The 19,153-nt window shown below is 41.4% G+C and overlaps 1 protein-coding gene across 1 annotated transcript in view; it reads left to right on the top strand.

The window, feature by feature from the left end:
- MTAP (methylthioadenosine phosphorylase) overlaps positions 1-15,946 on the top strand; it is a 35,018-nt gene extending 19,072 nt beyond the window's left edge. The window contains exons 5-8 of the mRNA XM_074166267.1: positions 4,001-4,103; positions 7,608-7,847; positions 8,386-8,508; positions 14,990-15,946. Coding sequence (XP_074022368.1) covers positions 4,001-4,103; positions 7,608-7,847; positions 8,386-8,508; positions 14,990-15,028 — 505 coding nt within the window. The 3' untranslated portion in view covers positions 15,029-15,946. The remainder of the gene's footprint in view (positions 1-4,000; positions 4,104-7,607; positions 7,848-8,385; positions 8,509-14,989) is intronic.
- The last annotated feature ends 3,207 nt before the right edge of the window (positions 15,947-19,153 follow it).

The raw sequence follows: 19,153 nt of genomic DNA, 5'->3' as shown, positions 1-19,153 counted from the left end.
TTGTTAAGTACCAAAATATTTACATGGTGTTCTCCGTACTTCCAAATCCAAAAGTAACCACAGGTACTGTTATGGGCTACAACAGTTGTTCTCTTCTTTGAAACACAAAAAAAAGAAAAAAATCTGGAAGAATTTTTTTCTCTTTGGCTCCTGCTAGTTTATTATAGTGCTGTTAGTCAACTGGATAGATAAGACAGATTAGGGTTTTTTTAATACTTTCTGTTTGGTTTGCTGCTGATGTTTGCTAGGAAAAAAAGACTAAGAGGGTAACTACTTACTTAGATGACTCAGCTCAGTCAGGAAGATGCAGAAAATAGCTTCATGAAAGAAATCCTGTAACAGCTGCCAACTTTATTGTTTGAATTTATTGTGTCACATACACCACTACAATTATTAGAGTGTTGTTACACTCTGAAAAATTTTTTGTGGGACAATTTTTCAGTGTCCCTGAAGAGGCAGAGCATGCTGAGACTCCTTTTTATACAGCAGATGTTGTTAAATTACTAATAGCTTGTTGATAATTCAACACTACTGGAAGACAAGGGAAAGTGATGATGCAAGTGGTAGAGGACTGTTTGTCACAGATGGAAGTGATTGGTTTGTTCACTTACTTGAGTTGGATTTTGCTCCCTAGCATCAGTCATAGTCAGCATTGCCAGAAAACCTTGTGTTACTGTGAAGAAATGAAAATGAAGGAGCAAAAGCCACCTCACTGTCTGATTAAAAGTGTGGCTTTTTCTGCATATTAGGAACATGTGGGAAATACATAAGTTTCTACATATGGGAAATAAAAACTGTGGGGAAACCTTCAAAATTGCAGTACGTGCAGCTTTGAACCTGAAACAGCGGTAAGGGCAAGGCAGGCATGGCAAAACTGTGCAACAGTGCAAAGGTTTGATCTATGAGTACCACTCAATCCTGAACTTGGTACGCAATCAGTTATGCATAAAAACATACATGCCCCTTTTCCAGGGAAACAATTTCCTATTCTCCTCTACTGCCATCCAACATTTGGCACAGAAGCAGCATGAGGGTCCAGTGGGAGTTCCCCACAAAGTCCTGCAGAGGTCAGGTGTGTGTTGGATTGACCTTGGCTGGATGCCCAGGTGCCCACCAAGCCCCTCTATCACTCCCCTCCTCAGCAGGACACAGTGGGGAAAAAATAAGATGGAAAAAGACCTCGTGGATCAAGATAAAGGCAGTTTAATGAAGCAAAGGCAAAGGCTGCGCACAGAAGCAAGGGAAAACAGAAGATTTATTCTCTACTTTGCATCAGCAGGCGATGTTCTGCCATTTCCTGGGAAGTAGGGCTTCAGTACGTGTAGTGGTTGCTCCAAAAGACAAACAAAGACAAATGCCCCCCTTTCCCCTCCTTTTTCTTAGCTTTTATTGCTGAGCAGACATCGTGTGGTATGGAATATCCCTTTGTTCAGTTTGGGTTAGATGTTCTGGCTACGTCCCTTTCCAAGATCTTGCCCACCCCCAGCCTACTGGTGATGGGGGAATGTTGGAGAGACAGCCCTGATGCTGTGCGAGCGCTGCTCAGCAGTAGCCAAAGCACTGGTCTGTTATCAGCACGTTTCCAGCTACCAATGCAAAGCACAGTACTATGAGGGCTGCTGTGGGGAAAATTAACTCCTCCTCACCAGACCCAGTACAGGTGGCCAGCGGGAGCTATGCAGCCCTAGCTCTTACTTAGCTGCTTGCTCATGGTTATCAGTCCAATGCTTTCAGGTGCTGCTTCTGATCTCCCCCACTGGGAAGATCTCTGTACTTTCCCTTTGTGCTATGCTCAATCCTTCTGGATTGTGCGCTTCTACTAGAAGTAGTGTGGCTAGTTTCTAGGCAGGCACTTGGTGACTTCTTCCTGTTTTAATGTAAACAATCAGGCAATTGTATAACATTCAGCCATTCTCTGTTGTTAAGCAGGCTTGCTGTCCTTCTGATGGAGGTCATGCGAACTTCTGCACATTTAAAACTGTGAGATCAAGGAGTCTTTGAAGAGTAGCTGTTGAGTTCCTTATTTCTTGTTTCCTGCTGGCTCCATAAGGAGTCACTCAGGGTACATGCAGAAGGTCTCGAAACTCCTGTAATGAGAGGAACCTTAGGCAGGTACTGTCCTTGCTCTCCGGCTCTTGGTCTTTGTGAGAGTAAGACAAGGAAAGCATCTATGATTCTGTAACATCTGTTCTCTCTACAAGGGATACAGAGAAACAGTCTTGAGCAGTGGTGACAATTAGGTGCTGCTGCCCTGTACCCTGTGGACAGGTGAGTGGGACAGATCAGAATGGCCAGCTCCTGGCTTGAGTAGTAGGGCTACAGAAAAGAGGAGAGCCTAAAAGGCTGTACCAGCCATCACTTCATAGATAGCAAGAATCAGAGATTGGTTCAAATCTGCCTTTATTCTTACCTTAGGGTAAGAATAAGCAATTTACGGACTTATCAGCTGAATTACAGCCCACGTTGAATCGCTGTGGCCTTTACAGAGTTGCAGCCTTCCATGCAGAAGAGAAATTGATGCTCTCTTGAGTGCAAACATATGTGGTCCATTGCTAAGAGCAGTCATAGGTCTTACTGTTGTTACTTATTCCCATGCAGGTTGTATGTATGGTGCTAAACATAGTACGACTTCTTTATTGGGCCATGTAGTGATGTGGCCATTATCTCCTAAGAAGGCAGGGTATCTGAAAGTCAGAGATTAATATTTGTATATATGCTATCTTTCCTCAGGGCTTTTCTGAGTAAAAAGGCCTGACTAACAACATCTGAAATACTATAGTGCAGGAAAGGGATTCTGACTTTTCCCATTTCCTGCAATTCTAAATAATTCATTAGCAGACACTGAAAAAAAGTGTGTAAAATCAGATACATTCTGTTTGCAGTTCTTCAGTATACTGTAAAGGAAAAATTAATGTTTCAACTGATGTTAACAACTGTGTCCCGTTTTGCGTATGTTTTTAATTAATGATCTGTCTTCCTGGTTTATAATCTCATGCTTAAAGGTACCCTATTGATTCCCCCCCTTTTTTTTTTCCTTTTTCAAATCTACTCTAACATGTAACTTGTATTTAAAACCTTCTTTTAAATATTTGCTGGTGATTTGGGTGGGGAACCATTGTGAGCAGTATTACCAGCAGAAATTTTGTATTTTAACTGTGGATTGAATTTGGCTGTTGCCTTACTTTTCCCCTATAAAGTATAATATGTGACACTGGGAGGAAGAAGGAAATGTCTCAAAAGAATTTTGTTTCATAGGGTTTTCACCATCCAGTTGACTGAATTAGCTTGAGGCAGTGCATTTGAAAGTAAAGAGATAGTGGGTAACAATTCCAGTAGTTGTCAAAATGGCATGCTGGATAGTAATTCCTGCACGTTTGACAGTTTCCATGCAAGAAAACAGTTTCTCAATTAAGAGAAGTGAGGAAAAGGATTCTTCTACTTGCAAGCTTCCAATGCATCTGTGTAATCTTTCTGAGAATATGTAGACATCCCATTCCAGGATTTTATCTGGTTCAATTCACACCTCTTTTGTTCAGGAAGCTGTTCTTATAAATTCCCATCCTTTCAGTGTAGGAATGCAATGATATGAACAAGCTCTATTTTGACTAGCTTTGTGGTAATTCAGATTTGATCCCTCCCCTTCCTGAAAGCTTACTGTGTTCTTTTTTTCCGAGATTACTTGCCAGACTATTAAACTTAGCTGATTTTTGTAGTATAATGTGTCCATCTGTATCATTTAAGAACAAATCAGCATTTCAGTATCTTGTTAACAATAGATTTTCTCTGATCAATTGACAGTGCTTTACTGGAATAATGGTTTTATACTCTTGAGCTCAATTCTGAAAGGTTTGTACAATGGGATTACAGGTAGTCATTAATATCACACTGATATTTTGATTCCCTTGAAGGAATGCTATGGTTTTGGATTTGTGTCGATTTCTTGCCTTCTCTTCTGTTTTCTCCTTGTTTTTATCTCTGAGCATGTTTTCTGCTTTTCTAGGACGACTAAAAGACACTGTACTTTATACGAGGGGCTACACTCCGCTGTTGCAGGAGTATGTCATGTTCCAATGGCAGAGCCATTCTGCACCAAAACCAGAGAGGTTAGTGAATTCTGTAATAGTATTTAGAAATGTTATTTATTTTCATGGCATTTGTTCATGATATAGTAGTCTAATTATGCATTCTTAGAATATGGAGACAATCTGCACCTATTTATTCCTGTTTCTCAGGTATGTCATGGTTTCAAGGAAAAGTGTAACATTGGGAAGGCATGGGAAGTAAAAGATCCTGTGTCTGTAGGAGCTGTCTTCCTAAGGGAGGTATGCAGAAGATGTCAGTTAGCAACCTAGATTCCCCCAGAACTTTAATAACAGGATAAAAGATCTTTATTTATCAGGTAACAAGCCAAGAAAGCAACAAAGTGGAAAAGCAGGAAGATAGAATGAGTAATTAGTTCCTTTTTGTTCCGAATAAAACTGCAACTATAGTAGAGGCACTCTACATACTTAATACAAATAATTAAATAAAAAGTGCTTTAGCATTCACAGAAATTACAATATTGCTTTTGTGCGTTGTAGCAGTGGGTGGTGGTAGAGAGTCAAGGCTTAGTTTAAAGGATGTTAAACATAGAAACAAGCCAAATTACAGTAGCCTTATATTCTTAACTGTTGCTCTTAGTTTTGTCACTTCAAGGTATTCAGGCTTCCAAACCACTTACACTAAGCAGTGTGAAACAGTGCTCTGTTTTTCAACACTCTTATAATCTTCTGGGAGTGTATCTGTGATTTAAATATGTCACCTTAGCATATTGTTAGACTGGAGGAAAAGGGAAGGTTGAAGATTGAACTGCGCATTTTGTGGTGTTGTGGAATGCTCTGATCAGGGAGCTATGTTCTGCAGGGGTACAGGAACACCTACAGAGTTAGTGGCATCCATCCAAGAGGCTTGTTCTCTGTAGAGTCAATTACTACACTGAACAGCACAAAGTTGAATTGGGAAGCATGTGGCCCAGACTGTACCCAGAGCATGTATAAATATTTGTACTACTGAGCTATTCTGCTCGTCACCAATTCACTTCAGTGTCGTCATAGGGTATTTTTATTAATTGGCCAGGCACTGTGTGGTTTTGAGGTATGAACCAGCAGGTCCACAGCACTGTTAGTAGAATGATACTTCAGCGCACTAGGAATCAAGGTGGTTTGCAATTTTAGATCTCATGAGGAAACAAACCACTATATATTATACGTATGCATGCTTTTGCCCTTCTTCCATTGAACAGCAAATGAGGCAAAGTACTTCAAGCAACAAGAGCTCTTACCAAAGATCAGTTGGCATATAGTTGCTTACTGACTTTGAGCATTATGTCATGTGACAACAGATAAAAGGAATATAAAAAGCACACTTTCTGAAACGGATTAAAAACAGTGTTATTAAAACCAGTATTATTACAGTGTAATAATAACCAGTTAATGGTTATTATTACATAATTACCATTATGTTTGGTAGTACTTCAGACTGTGTCTCTTTCTCAGTTTTTTAAAAAAGGTAAGTAGATATGCATAAGCCATTTCCCGAGGTTGCAGGAAACATATGCCAAGGCTAGTTTTCTTTCGATTGTTAAGTAGCTAGAGACAATGTTCTTTGAATATTATATTCTTTGAAAAGCTAACAGAGAAGTGCTCCTTCTGAAACAGAGAAAAAACATTTAGGTACTTCCCAGTCTTACGTGATCATTATCTCATTAGCCTATGTGTTCTAATCAGCCTAACAGATGTTTTGAAGAACATGTGCATTTGAGGTCTTAGCGAGGCTGAAAAGGGATACTTTCACTTCATTTGAAAATAACAGATAAAAGTGACTTAAACTTTTTTCCTGGAACTATCCCTGAAAATTGTTGAGGTCATTTCAGCCCAGTTTATCCTAATTCAGGGGAAATTCATACACAAATGCAATAATAATAAAGCCAAAACTATTATTGTAGTAGACTAGTTAAGGAATTTTGCATGAAACTTTATATTATGTATGTGCAAATGTGTGAAAATACTCTGGTTTATTTGGTTTACACACTGTAAATTAAATGAGAATTTGAAAGAAGTTTATATTTTCTCCGACTGCAAACTTTTGAATAACTTGCCTTGGTTATTACTGCCTTCAGAAACTGGGGTTTACTGCAACATCTTAGAGAGTAAGGTTGGAACTTTGTAAAGAGTTTCAGGGAAATACTGCTCAACTGTGGCTTAAGTCAAATCACAATTGAAGTTGTCTATTGATTTATGAACAACATGTAATTAACTGGCAATCAGTGAATCATACATTCAGAATTAATATCAGCAATAAACGACAATATTAGGTGTAGTTAATATTACATTAACTTACAGCACGTTAATAAACTCCTACAAATTTGTAAGTGCCCTTCTGTGGCAAATTCCCAGAAGCTCTGTTTTACCCTTACACACGTATAGACATAGTCGCATGCACGAATACCCTTCCCCAGCACACATGGGTTACGTGCACACCTGCCCTCTTCTGGGCATGCAGGTTTACCTGTTCACACGCATCTGCAGTGGGAGGTGTGGGTGTTCAAGCTCTATGTGTACTTGGGCTGCTCCTCACAGTCCACTGATCCTACGTGGGCACCCCACAGGTCACCTCAAGGTGTCACTGCTGGTTGCACCTGTCTATGACAGGTCCACCAACCAGCAGGAGGGCAGGCTTCTCACAACGTTTTGCAGAAAGGCTGCTCCACCTGGCCTGTGTGAAGGTCATGATGCTGACAAGGCAGCTTCTGGTTGTGTCAGACTAAGTGTTCACTGCTGCTGTGTTATGGCCTCTCCTGTCCTGTCACAATTCTTCATGCTGCTTTTATACTTCTTTTCAAGCTTTTCTGTTGATGGTCATTTTAAACAGATATAATCATAGTTACTTTCCCCTTGCTACTCAGGACAGTTATGGGTGTCCTAGTCCTCTTTACACATGCTGGTACACTCTACTGTATCAACTGGTGTTGGCCAGACCATTTACCAAGAGTCATGATGGTTCTGCCATATACAAGGTCCTAGTTGGGTCTGTAAAATCTAATGTGAAGTACAGGGTATATGCAAAGTGTACAGCTCAGTCACTGGCATGGGAAAATGTGGTAGTAATTTCTCTGCAGATTCCCAGGGTACTCTTTAAAGTATATGCTTGTAAAGTTTTGCTTTCAAAAAGTTAATTTCCTATTGCTGTTCTTACCAGCTTAACTCCACCATGTGGTAATATAGTGTTCAGTGGAGCATTTTCACCATTCTGTTCTCAATGTAAGCACAGCCTAAATATTGTTCCAGTTTCTTGATCTGCATTGAAAACAGTAATACAACTGATACTAACAAAATCAGGTGAATCAGATTCATTGAATGAATCAAGATCATTCCTGTTAGCAGGACTTAATTTCTCTTGCTGGGTAAGGAAACAGAAGCTGATCTGTGGTTTTGGACAGCTGAAGCCATATGAAGCTTGACTGCTTTGTATAAAGTTAATTTCTTTTGTATGTAATTTTTTTGATGGGATGTAAAAGCAATGCACCAGGGGAATTATTTCTTTTTTCCTGATACTTGCGTGTTTCACAGGTTCTTATTGAGACTGCCAGGAAGCTTGGCCTCCAGTGTCATTCCAAGGGGACAATGATCACAATTGAAGGCCCACGTTTCAGTTCTCGAGCAGAAAGCTTGATGTTTCGCAGCTGGGGAGCTGATGTTATCAACATGACCACAGTGCCTGAAGTGGTTCTCGCAAAAGAAGCTGGAATGAGTTATGCTAGTGTTGCCATGGCAACAGATTATGACTGCTGGAAGGAACATGAAGCAGCAGTGAGTGAAACTTTTTTTTCTCTGGGTATTGTCCTGAGGGAGCTGGGTGAGAACCTGTAGGTTTTGATAAGAGATCACATACTGAACTAAATCTGTTCTTACTTACATCAGTATCAGGGAGCTATTCTGGATGAATGATTGTGAAAGTAAGAACAGAATCAATTGTTGCTACCTCATTGTTTTTTATAAACTTGCCTCACTACTAGCAAACCTTTTGTTTCCTCTTCTCTGAAACAGAAGGCCTTCGTGTGCGAAGCTCATCAGCTCTGTGTATGAGCTTGTCTTCCCATAACTGGTCTGGTGTTTTTTCTTTTGCAGCTCTGTTGAAAATGATGTATCTGCTTTGGTTGTCCTATTTGTGTAAAATATAATCAGACACACACTCACAGAAGAAAGGTTTTATTGACTAAAATGATGGTGGCATTTTAAGGCTTCATCTTTTCACGTAGAGATGTATGAGTTAAATTAATTTATTTGAGTATTTAAAATGCATGCCATCCAAATTGAGAGATATCACTCAATTTTCTTGTATTTCTAGGTTTCAGTGGATAAAGTTTTAAGGACACTGAAAATGAATGCAGATAAGGCTACTAGCTTACTCCTTACTGCTATACCTCAGATAGGTTCCATGGAATGGACCGACACCCTGCACACCTTGAGAGTAAGTACATACATGAGGCTGATGAGTACTGGGGACAGTGTACACATACATACACATAACTTCTTAGAGTAGATGCTTCAACAAAGCAAATCTGTTCAAGATGGGCAAACAAATTCATTAAGACTATAACAAGCTTTATGGCAAAGATCTAGCTTCAGTTTTACAAGTGTTACAAAAGGTAAAAAAATTAAGGACATCTATATGTGGTTGGTGAAGTGTTATCCTTCGTAGCACAGGTAAGATACAAATCTAAGTGAGTATCCAAATGAAAAATCTACTCTTTAATATGTAGAAGGAGAGAAGTCTGTTACAAGATAAGGGTAATACCCCAATTGAAATTATGAGAATTGTGTTGTCCCACAGGTTTAAGATCTACAGTGCATGAAAAAACAAACATGGAAAAAAAAAACATTCCAAAATATATTGCTGAGGGAATTTTTAGGCAGGATTTTTTTTAGATGGGAGTTTATTTGCATGTTTTACATCACCTCTATTTCACAGGTATGCTTGATTCATTTCTGGCTGGAGCACAGAGGGAAAGAAAAAATATAGTTTGGATGTCTATCCAACTTCTCAGCAAGCTTTTTGTGACAAATAGGCATTTCCAAGAGTACAGGAGCATGAAGTGCGAGAGGAGGTGAGGATCACATTAAGATAGTGTGGGAGACAGGGAAAGAGAATTGGAATGTGAAAGACAAAAAGCAGACAGAAATGAGCCGCAAGGATCTCTGTTAGTGGAAGCAGCAGTCTGAAAAGGAGAAAGCCTGTTGAGAAAACTTTCAAGAGTCCAGTCTCTTGATACCTCTCTTCAGTTCTTTATTTTTTCTGAAAATCACTGTGTTGACTAAAATTTGAACATATAAGAAAAATGATCACAGACATAAGTCATGTCTTCATGTACCTGAAATTGTATCCCTGAAATTGAACTACCAACAGAATGGTATATGCTGTAAAAATCTTTTATGCCTTCTGATTGGGATCAAATTCTCAGTTTTGTTTCCAATATGGTTGTCTTGTCAGTGACTCTTAACTGTAGTTTAGTCAGTATCCTGAAGGAAAGCAAAATTCACCCCAGACACTTTTAAGCATACTTGACCAGGTCAGGTTTGTGGAGGTCCAACCCAAATACTTGAAGTGAGTCTTTTGCTGATTCTTCTCTAGAAAACCTACCTTTTATTAGGAGGTCTTGGATTCCTCAGTCGGTTCTCTGAAACAGCTATTTTAATGTCCCCTTTATAAATTTTTGAGAGGTAACTGATTTGTCCCTTTCCCCTTTGCAGTCTTTAGGAAGTTGTGTCATGGATGGGTAAGGGAGATGACAGAACCAGTACTCCTTTTCCCCTCTAATACACAGAAGACATTTTCAGAGGAGTGGGCCACACTTTCCATTTCACAGAATCATGGAATTGTCACAGTTGGAAGGGGCCTCTGGAGATCATCTAGTCCAATTCCCCTGCTACACCAGGATTGCATAGAGCACATTACTCAGGACTGCATCCAGGCAGGTCTTGAGAATCTCCAGAGAAGGGGACTCCACGACCTCCCTCAGCAGCCTGCTCCAGTGCTCTGTCACCCTCAACGTAAAGAAGTTCTTTCATTTGATACAGGTGCCTGGCTATACCAAAAAAAAACAAAAACCAAAACACCCAAAAAACAGAGTTTGAACAAATAATCTAAAAAAAAAAAAAAAAGAGAGCTAGATATTGCCACGTATATAATGCTCTTTAGGTACTGAGGGGTCTCTCGCCAGTTCTGGCAGGTGTCCTTCAGTAAGCAGGGTCCTGTTGCTTTCCCTTGCATGATTGTCTTGGTTATTCATCAGGAGTGAAAGAGCAGGTGACTGGAAAGAGCTGGCACAAAGTTTGCAGGGTTCCCCTTTAACGAATGCTAACCCTTCTTTCAGTTTGTTGTCAGCTGTTTAGAACACCAATTCCATTGCTTCCTCCAGCTCAGCCCCAGAACTACTGTTTGCTGAAAGAGGAAGATATAATGCACTAGAGGAAGGGTCGCTCCATTCTAGTGTAGCTTCTTAACACTCTTTCCCTTAAGCATCTGCTACTGCCTGGTATCCGTGATGAATATTGAGATAGTTTCCCTTCGGCTTGGCAATTCTCATGTGTTTATGCTCTTTGCTGATAGGAGCTGGTTTGAGTGATGGTATAGTGGGAGAGGGAGTTGATCTGAAGGCATTAGAAGAACTGGAAACAGGAACAAGGTATTGCCAGTGGGACTTGAGATTTTATGTCAGGAGAGTAGTAGTCACAATTGTTTCTGATTTAACACAACCAAATACTCTGGAAAAGTGACAGGAAAGTCTGAGGTTTTGGAGGCTTCCTCTGATTTTACTTAGGAAGGGCAGGAAAGGCTAAAAATCTTTCTGTTTGAAGCATTAAATGGTGGTAAAGTATATGAAAGATTGGTCCTAGGCTTCTTTGTTAGTGAATAAGGAGAGAGGCAATTATGCCATACAGCAAAGAGAAATAAATATGTGCCTCTGTACTAGTGTGTGGTTGAACCATAAAGATTTCTAAAAGACTGTTCTCTTTGTAGATATGAAGTGTTCTTCTGTGTATTTTAATCCAGGAATTTTGAAGGTCAGATGATGGGGTTTTTTGAACTGATCTTTTTTGGAGGCACCTTTTCCTAGAGCTCAAAGGCAGCAGCTCTTGCATGCCCTGTGGTAAGGAACGCAGACGAGAAGGGAGCTGAGCAAGACTGCAGCTGGAACTCTGCGATCAGTGTCGATGTAAAGCCGTGCCATTCTGCATCCAGGCCGCAGCTGGGCATCACAAATGGGCGTTTGCCAGTGTCTGGTGTTTGGGGAAGCATGTGAAACCATAAAACCAAGGACACAACTTTTCCTCTCTGAGCTCTGTTATCTGGCTGCTCTGACTGGAGGAACTTCACCAAGCAGGAGAAAGTATGCTGCCAGTCTGTTTGCCCAGCTGCATTTACCTGTCTCCTCCCATGGAGGTATGCATCCCACCCACACATATGCGGTAATGTCATCTCTGAGTCTCACAGTAGTCTTTAGGAAACCCTGGACTATTGAAGCAAAAATGTTGAAGGGCTGGTTTTCTGCTAAAGGATAGGCTGCCTGCCATCTGTTCCTTTTCATGTGTTTTTTTCATCTGAGATATGCCAGTGAGTTTAGGTGTAGTTTGAATGTTAATATTTTTTAACTGCCTGAGATGTCTTTAGGCCAGTATGTCCTGGCTCTGTTGCTGTAAAAAGAGGTAATTCTCCAGGCTCAGGTTACATGAACTTGAAAAAAAAAGTTCGGAGCCAACTTTTCTGCAGGCATAGCATCTTCCTTCTTGTCATTTTGAGGCGTGGCCAGGGTACAAAGCCCTTACTCTTTCAGGACAGGGTGTAACCACATTTTATTTATGTCATAGATCAGGAAACACAGATGATGTTATTGATCACAGTGGTCCGAGTGATTTCTGGCTGGTGTCAGGGAAATTTCTGGATAGAATGAGACAACCATGGATGATGTAGAGCTGGATCTTCTGGTCACTGAGAAGAGTTGTTTAGTGAGGTGATAATCACTGTCGGTTGTTGCTGTAATGCTCATGAAATAGTGATGTTCAGCATCCTCTGGGGAGCAAGGAAGGCAAGTAGCAGAGTACAGATGCTGGAGTTCAGGTGAGCATACTTGGGCTTAACCAGTGAAGTAGTAGGTATCATCTCATGGGAGGCAGATCTGAAGAGGCAAGGAGCTCCAGAAAGCTGGAAGGACTTTAAGGACAGCATTCTCCAAGCACAGGAGTGATCTACAGAAAGACCAGTCAGGCGACTGGCTTGACTGAACAGGAAATGGCTCCAGTGCAAAAATGCAGCATTCAACGACTGGAAGCAGGGACAAGCTACAAAGAAGGAATCCAGAAGCAAGAGCAGGCATGTAGGGGCGGTTTCAAGTTTGGCTATAATTGACAGTAGGACATCACAAGCAACAAGAACTTCAGCCACTGCATTGGTATCAAAAGCTGATCGAGTAAAACATTGGCTCATTGCTGAATGAAGTAAACAAATCAGTGACAGCAATTTCAAAAGGGAACTAATATAGTAGATTTTTTTTTTTTATACTTGTTAGGAAAAGTATTGGCGAGAGAGGAAAAACTGTCTTGTTGAAAAGAATTTTAACTCATAACAACTGGGAACTGAGCTCTGTATCTTTATTACAGTAAGATTCGATACCATGAGAATCAGGAGACAACCTGTACTGGGATGATAAAAGGAATGTCATGTTAGAATTGATTTTTCTTAAAGCATGGGTGTAAGAAAATCAGCTTGTGGTAAGGTGTCAGAGCTTCTGTGAATGCTGCTAAGATAAACTTCTGGACTCTGAGGATATTAACTGCCTTTTTTGAACTTCTGTACTAGCCTATGTGAAACGATATTTGTCAGACCTCTGATACAAGAAATAATTTTGTACTTTTATAAGCAATCTGTGGTAAGTGAACACTGTGGGATAGTTTAGATTGGGTGAGGTATCTATAGATATGTTTCAGCACACTTCATCATTGGCATACTTGGACTTTAACATGTTTGGGAGCTAGCAAGTTGAAGGGGCGTAAAGGTTAACATTTTTCAGTCATTTTTTCTAGTCTGTCACAAACTTAAACTAACATTTATAATTTATGTATGTAGAGCTGATCTTGTAAATATGCTTGAGTCATTTTTTCCCTCAAAAAATGTCTCAAGTCAAATCAGTGAACATACTTGTGTGACTAGAGTGAATTGGCTCAGGTGAATAAGGTGAAGGGGGAAAATTCATCAAGGTTTCACATCATCTGTAGTTGCAGTGATCTTCATACTGTCCTTGCAGGTTGAGGACCTCTTAAGAAAGCTGAGATTGAAGTGTTTCTCAGGCCCTACCCTTGTATGTGGGTGATGTCAAAGTTGCCTGTCCCTCCATAACATGAGTAGCAGTCAGTGCACCTTTAGAGAAAGGTTTCTATTCTTGATAGCTGTTCTTCAGAACTGATGAAGAAGCACGTAGAAATCACTTTTATTTAAGGAACTTCATTTTCAGAGCATTATGATTATGTTTGTGAAGACCTTGCTATCAATGTGGTGCATGTAAGCCAGTATGCTAGCCTTAAAAACGAAAAGCAAGCTGCACAATTTTTCATTTGAAGGTTGTAAGCGTAAAAGTCCTTAATTTATAGTGTTTCTGCAATACAATTGTGTGGTGGGTTGACCCAGGCTAGATGCCAGGTGCCCACCAAAGCCACTCTATTGCTGCCTCTCCTCAGCTGGAGAGGGGGAGAAAAATAAGACTAAAGGTTCGTGGGTCAAGATAAGGACAGGGATATCCTCAGCAATTACTGCCATGGGCAAAACAGACTTGACTCAGGGAAATTAATTCAATTTATTGCGAAGCAAATCAGAGTAAGATAGTGAGAAAACCAAATCTTAAAAAACACTTTCCCCCCCACCCCTCCCTTCTTCTGGGGCTTAACTTCACTCCTGAGTTCTCTGCCTCCTCGCCACAAGTGGCACAGGGGGACAGGGAGTGGGGGTTGCAGTCAGTTCATCACACATTGTCTCTGCCACTCCTTCCTCCTTATTCTCTTTCCCTGCTCCAGCATGGGCTTCCTCTCATGAGAGGCAGTCCTCCGTGAACTTCTCAAACATGCATTCTTCCCACGGGCTACAGTTCTTCATGAACTGCTCCAGCATGGGTCCTTCCACGGGGTCACAGGTCCTTCCGGGAGCCTGCTCCAGCACAGGCTTTCCATGAGATCACAGCCTTCTTCAGGACATCCACCTGCTCCTGCATGGAGTCCTCCACAGGTTGCAGGTGGATGTTTGCTCCACCATGGACCCCCATGGGCTGCAGAGGGACAGCCTGCCTCACCATGGTCTTCGCCACAGGCTGCAGGGAAATCTCTGCTCTAGCACCTGGAGCACCTCCTCCCTCTCCTTCACTGACCTTGGTGTCTGCAGAGTTGCTGTGCTCACATAGTCTCACTCCTCTCTCTGGCTGCAGTTGCTGTTGCACAGGTTTTTTTTCCCCCTTCTTAAACATGTTCTCACAGAGGCACTACCACCATCACTGGTGGGTTTGGCCTTCGCCAGCAGTGGGTCTGTCTTGGAGCTGGCTGGGGGCAGCTCTACTGGACACGGAGGAGGCTCCTAGCAGCTTTTCACAGAGGCCATCCCTGTAGGCCCTCCACTACCAAAACCTTGTCACACAAACCCAATACAGGTTGTTGTTCTCAATACCAGTAAGTCTGTTACATAGTTTTAAAAAGTTGTAATGAGAAGTTGTTGAACTGTTGTAGGATATGCCCTCCCTGTAATTCTTCAAACACTTGTGGTGTTGGACGAAGTTGGAGATGGTGTGCACATGGAAAGGGTTACACCTGTTTGTAAGCCAAATGGAAGCTGTGTCATCTGCCTTTACGTTGAAAAGTAATTCTGCTCTGCATTGGCAGAGGAAGCATTCATCTACTTTGGCTTTTTATTTCAGACAACAGTGCAGTGTTCGGTCATCCTGCCAAAGCAGTAACCACCTGGATGGGCCTTGAAGTTTGGGTGCTTACAAGGAAGAGAGGATCATTTTCGAACTTCCAGAGATTATAACATCTTCAAAAATTGTTACAAGCATAAAAGAATGGAGTAAGCATTGACCAATGATAACGGATAAGGCAGCTTTTCATAATCTTTATCGTGCTTGATAGTGTATAGGATGACTAAAATTAGATTTTGAGTATGTTTTAAACTTGGAATAGCTTTATTGTCAAGCTGGGTCAGACAGTGGCCGAAGAAAAAGGTCAGTAGTGAGTTGTCATCCTCTATTCAGTGATACCGTTTAGGTGATGAAAGAAAGGAAAGGCTAGGTAATACTCTACTGCAGTTTCATAAAATAAGATCTAAGAAAGCAGGTTCACAAGTATGCTATTTGCTTTGCTGTTTCTGCCTCTCATCTTTTCCTTCAACAAAGGCAGGCAAATGGTTACATTTCACTTCAGAAAATTTCAAAATAAAGTTATACTATTTTTATACATTATCCATATTTTTTTTATTTCAGTGGGGTTTTTTTTAAAAAAAGTGGGTTTTGTTTATGTGCTAGAAGACGTGGTTTAGTAATTGTTGGCTCTTTCATAGCAGCAGTTGTGTAATGAATTAATGTTCTCATTTTTAAAAATTTACCTAATGCCTATGCCAAATTTGTGCCTGAAACTGTACTTACGTGACTTACAGAACTGTACAGAAAAGTCCTTTACTGCCAGTGTTCTGAACACTCTGCTGGCCTTTTGCCGCTTTGTTGGTCTGAAGAACTCTGGGTTTAGTTGGTGTTTTAAGTGATGAACATGCTTGAGTGCTTTGAATGTATACATTTCATTTTTTAATACAGTCTGACTTCAATAAAATAATCTGCTGTTTCTTGTCTAGTAAATAAAATGAATGAAACCTATGCTTCTCCAAACTGTGTGGAAATTGTGGGGGTTTTATTTACTTCTAGTCATCAGTGAGTAAATTTTGTTTGTCTGACAATGACTTTTGCCATTCACGGAACAGGCTGGTGGTGATACCTTGTAAACACTACTTTTAGAAAATATTGTGCTGCTTAGAACTGCAGGTTCTAAGTACCTGAAAAAACAGGGATTGCTGGGACAGAAGTAAATCAGAATGCTGTCCGAGCCAATCAAGGGAAAGATAAGAAACATGAAAGCTATGCATTCTCACAATAATGTAAAAAAAAAAAAAAAGTAAAACAAAAATCCAAAGAACAACAGAAAGAAAGCAGGTGCATAAGCTTTTTAACTTGCTAGTCTTGCTGTGTTAGACACCCTGCTGTGAAAACCTTTAGATTTGGACATATCTTCCCTTGCAAAACCAGTACAGATGCTTTTCAGATACTGGGGAAAATAGTTTAACCAACTTTCCACATTTTGGGTGTTTTTTTAAAGAACTTAGATTGCGGGAGCAAGAGCCTGAGGCTTGACAAGAAGGCGGCTACAGATCCAGCATGTCTTTTACTGCCTTTAGTATCTAGCCAAATTAAATGGCTGACCTTAAAAATGGTTTTCATTGTTGTTATCTTTGCCCCCTAGACATTTTTAGTGAAATGGATTGGAGCCATGAAGTTCATATTTGGGTGTTCTAAGAGAAAGTTGTATCTGGTTTGTTTTCAGTCCCCCTTGGTTTCTTTTTTTTTTTTTCACATTCCTTAGTGAATTACAAAGATAATTGTTGTGTTAATTTTCTTTTTTTATATACTGAGTATTTACTCAGTATATATGTCACAGGGCAGTATGCCATAGAGCAGACCCATAGTTAGTGTTTTTTCTTATACATTGCTGGTGAAATTCTTCATCCTCTTGTGCAAGGCTAGATGATAATGCTAGGTAAGGATAGACAATTGGCTTGGATGCCCTCGTCCACAGAGTTACAGTCAATAGCTCAATGTCCAAATGGAAACCAGTAGCAAGTGGTGTCCCTCAAGGGCCTGTACTGGGACCAATACTATGTAATATCGTCATCAATAATACAAGGTAATGGGATTGAGTTTGCAGGTGACACCAAGCTGAATGGTGTGGTTGACGCACCTGAGGGACAGGATGCCATCCAAAGGGACCTGGACAAGCTTGAGAAATGTGCCAATGTGAACCTCATGAGGTTCAACAAGGCCAAGTGCCATGTCCTGCACCTGGGTCAGGGCAACCCTGGGGCATCAAGACAGTCTGGGGGATGAAGGGAGGGAGAGCAGCCCTGAGGGGAAGGACTTGTGGGTGTTGGTTTTGATGAGCAGGTCAAGGGAGGTGATTCTGCCCCTCTGCTGTGGTGAGACCCCACCTGGATTACTGTGTCCAGCTGTGGAGCCCTCAGCACAGGAAGGACATGGACCTGTTGGGGAGGGTCTAGAGGAGGACCACAAAGATGATCAAAGGGCTGGAGCACCTCTCCTGTAAGGACAGGCTGAGAGAGTTGGGGTTGTTCTGGAGCCTGGAGAAGAGAAGGCTTTGGGGAGACCTTATTGTGGCCTTTTAGTACTTAAAGAGGGCTCATGAGAAAGATGGAGGGAGACTTTTCACCAGGGCCTGTAGTGATAGGCTAAGGGGCAACAGTTTTAAACTGAAGGATGGTAGATATGGGTTGGACCTAAGAAATTTTTTACTGTGAGGCTGGTGAGACACTGGCACAGGTTGCCCAGAGGGGTTGTGGGTGCCCCATCCCTGGAAGTGTTCAAAGTCAGGTTGGACAGGGCTTTGATCAACCTGATGTAGTGCCAGATGTCCGTGTCCATGACAGGAGGGACTTGGACTATGTGAGCTTTGAAGGTCCCTTCCAGCCCCAAGCTTTCTATGATACCTATTTGCTCTGTCAACACAGGCCTGGTATCGGAAGGTGCCTCGTGCAGCATTAACATAAAGTCAGTAACATTTTAAACTCATCATTTAAATACTGACTATTTCAACACAGGTTCTTAAATAGGGAGCACTGAAGCAAATGAAGCATCTTCTCTGTGAGCAAGTGGCATGTCTCGTGTAGGATGAGTTAGAACCATGGAAAGCCTAGTAAAGTATTAGCTAATGGAATTCAACCTTACGTTTTTCAAGCCTGCTTCTCATTCTCCAGTGGAATTCTCCTAAACTCACGGGCTGATTTGTGTGGCTTGAATGCTTTCAAGGCTTTTGGGGGAAAGAGATCACCCCTAGAGCTAAAGAACAGGCCAGTCTCTCATGCTCCTAAACAGGCTTTGCCTTGGTGGAATAGCGAAATGCAGCTGGGAAACAGTGGGTACGTTAGAAATAAATGCTGAAAACCTAATTTTCTTCCCTGTGTATGCAGAGGGGAGACTGCATGGAAGTGGGTGATTGTAAACAGCACAGAGGCACAAAGCAGGAGGCATGCCAGTATTAGCCAAGGACTGGGAAATACGGAATCAGTAGCCAGTCAATTCCTGGTAAAATATTCTGCTGGGCTCCAGAGGAAATGGCACAGCCTGGAACTGCATGAAATGCCCAGATCCACACAGACCGCAAGCAGAAGTGCCGCTACAGAGTAAGTTCAACATGCAAATAACAAATGCAAGAGGAAGACATACACCCACTCGCAGGAGCTTTTGTCCAGCTGTCCCTGCGGTGGCATTTGTTAGGAGTTCTGCTTCATCTCAGTGTGCATGTCTCAGGCGGCAGATCTCCTTCCGCTTTGACTGAAGAGACTTGTGGATCTGGGCTTGGCAGCATTCAGACCCAAACAACCCTGGTCTATATTCCAAGCCAGCAGCCCACACTTACTGTATCACAAGCATTTGCTCTCTCTGACTGTGCAGATGCAGTTGTGTCTCCTGTCCTGCCTCTCACTGACTGATTGGATGTTGTATTTTGCTTACCCCAGCTATCCAAGACTGTCAAAGTCCTTTTCTCTTTGAGATCTCCATTTATTTTGCTCAGAGCATCCTCTGGTGTGTGTGTTAGCAGAGTAACATACTGGTGCCGAGGCAATATTGCAGGTTCAAACATGGCACAAACTAGACCATGAGGCAGATTTACCCTTTTTCTCCCTCTCCTGTTTCCTCTAAATCACTCTGTGCAGCATAACATTGATCTGTCTTGCTAATGTGACACTGCCCACTCATATCTCATTTTCACTTAGTTAACGCTTCATGCTATTTAACATCATCCAA

Source organism: Numenius arquata, chromosome Z (genome assembly GCF_964106895.1).
Source record: "Numenius arquata chromosome Z, bNumArq3.hap1.1, whole genome shotgun sequence".
Classification (NCBI taxonomy): Eukaryota; Metazoa; Chordata; class Aves; order Charadriiformes; family Scolopacidae; genus Numenius; species Numenius arquata.
This window is presented reverse-complemented; position numbering and strand designations above follow the sequence as displayed.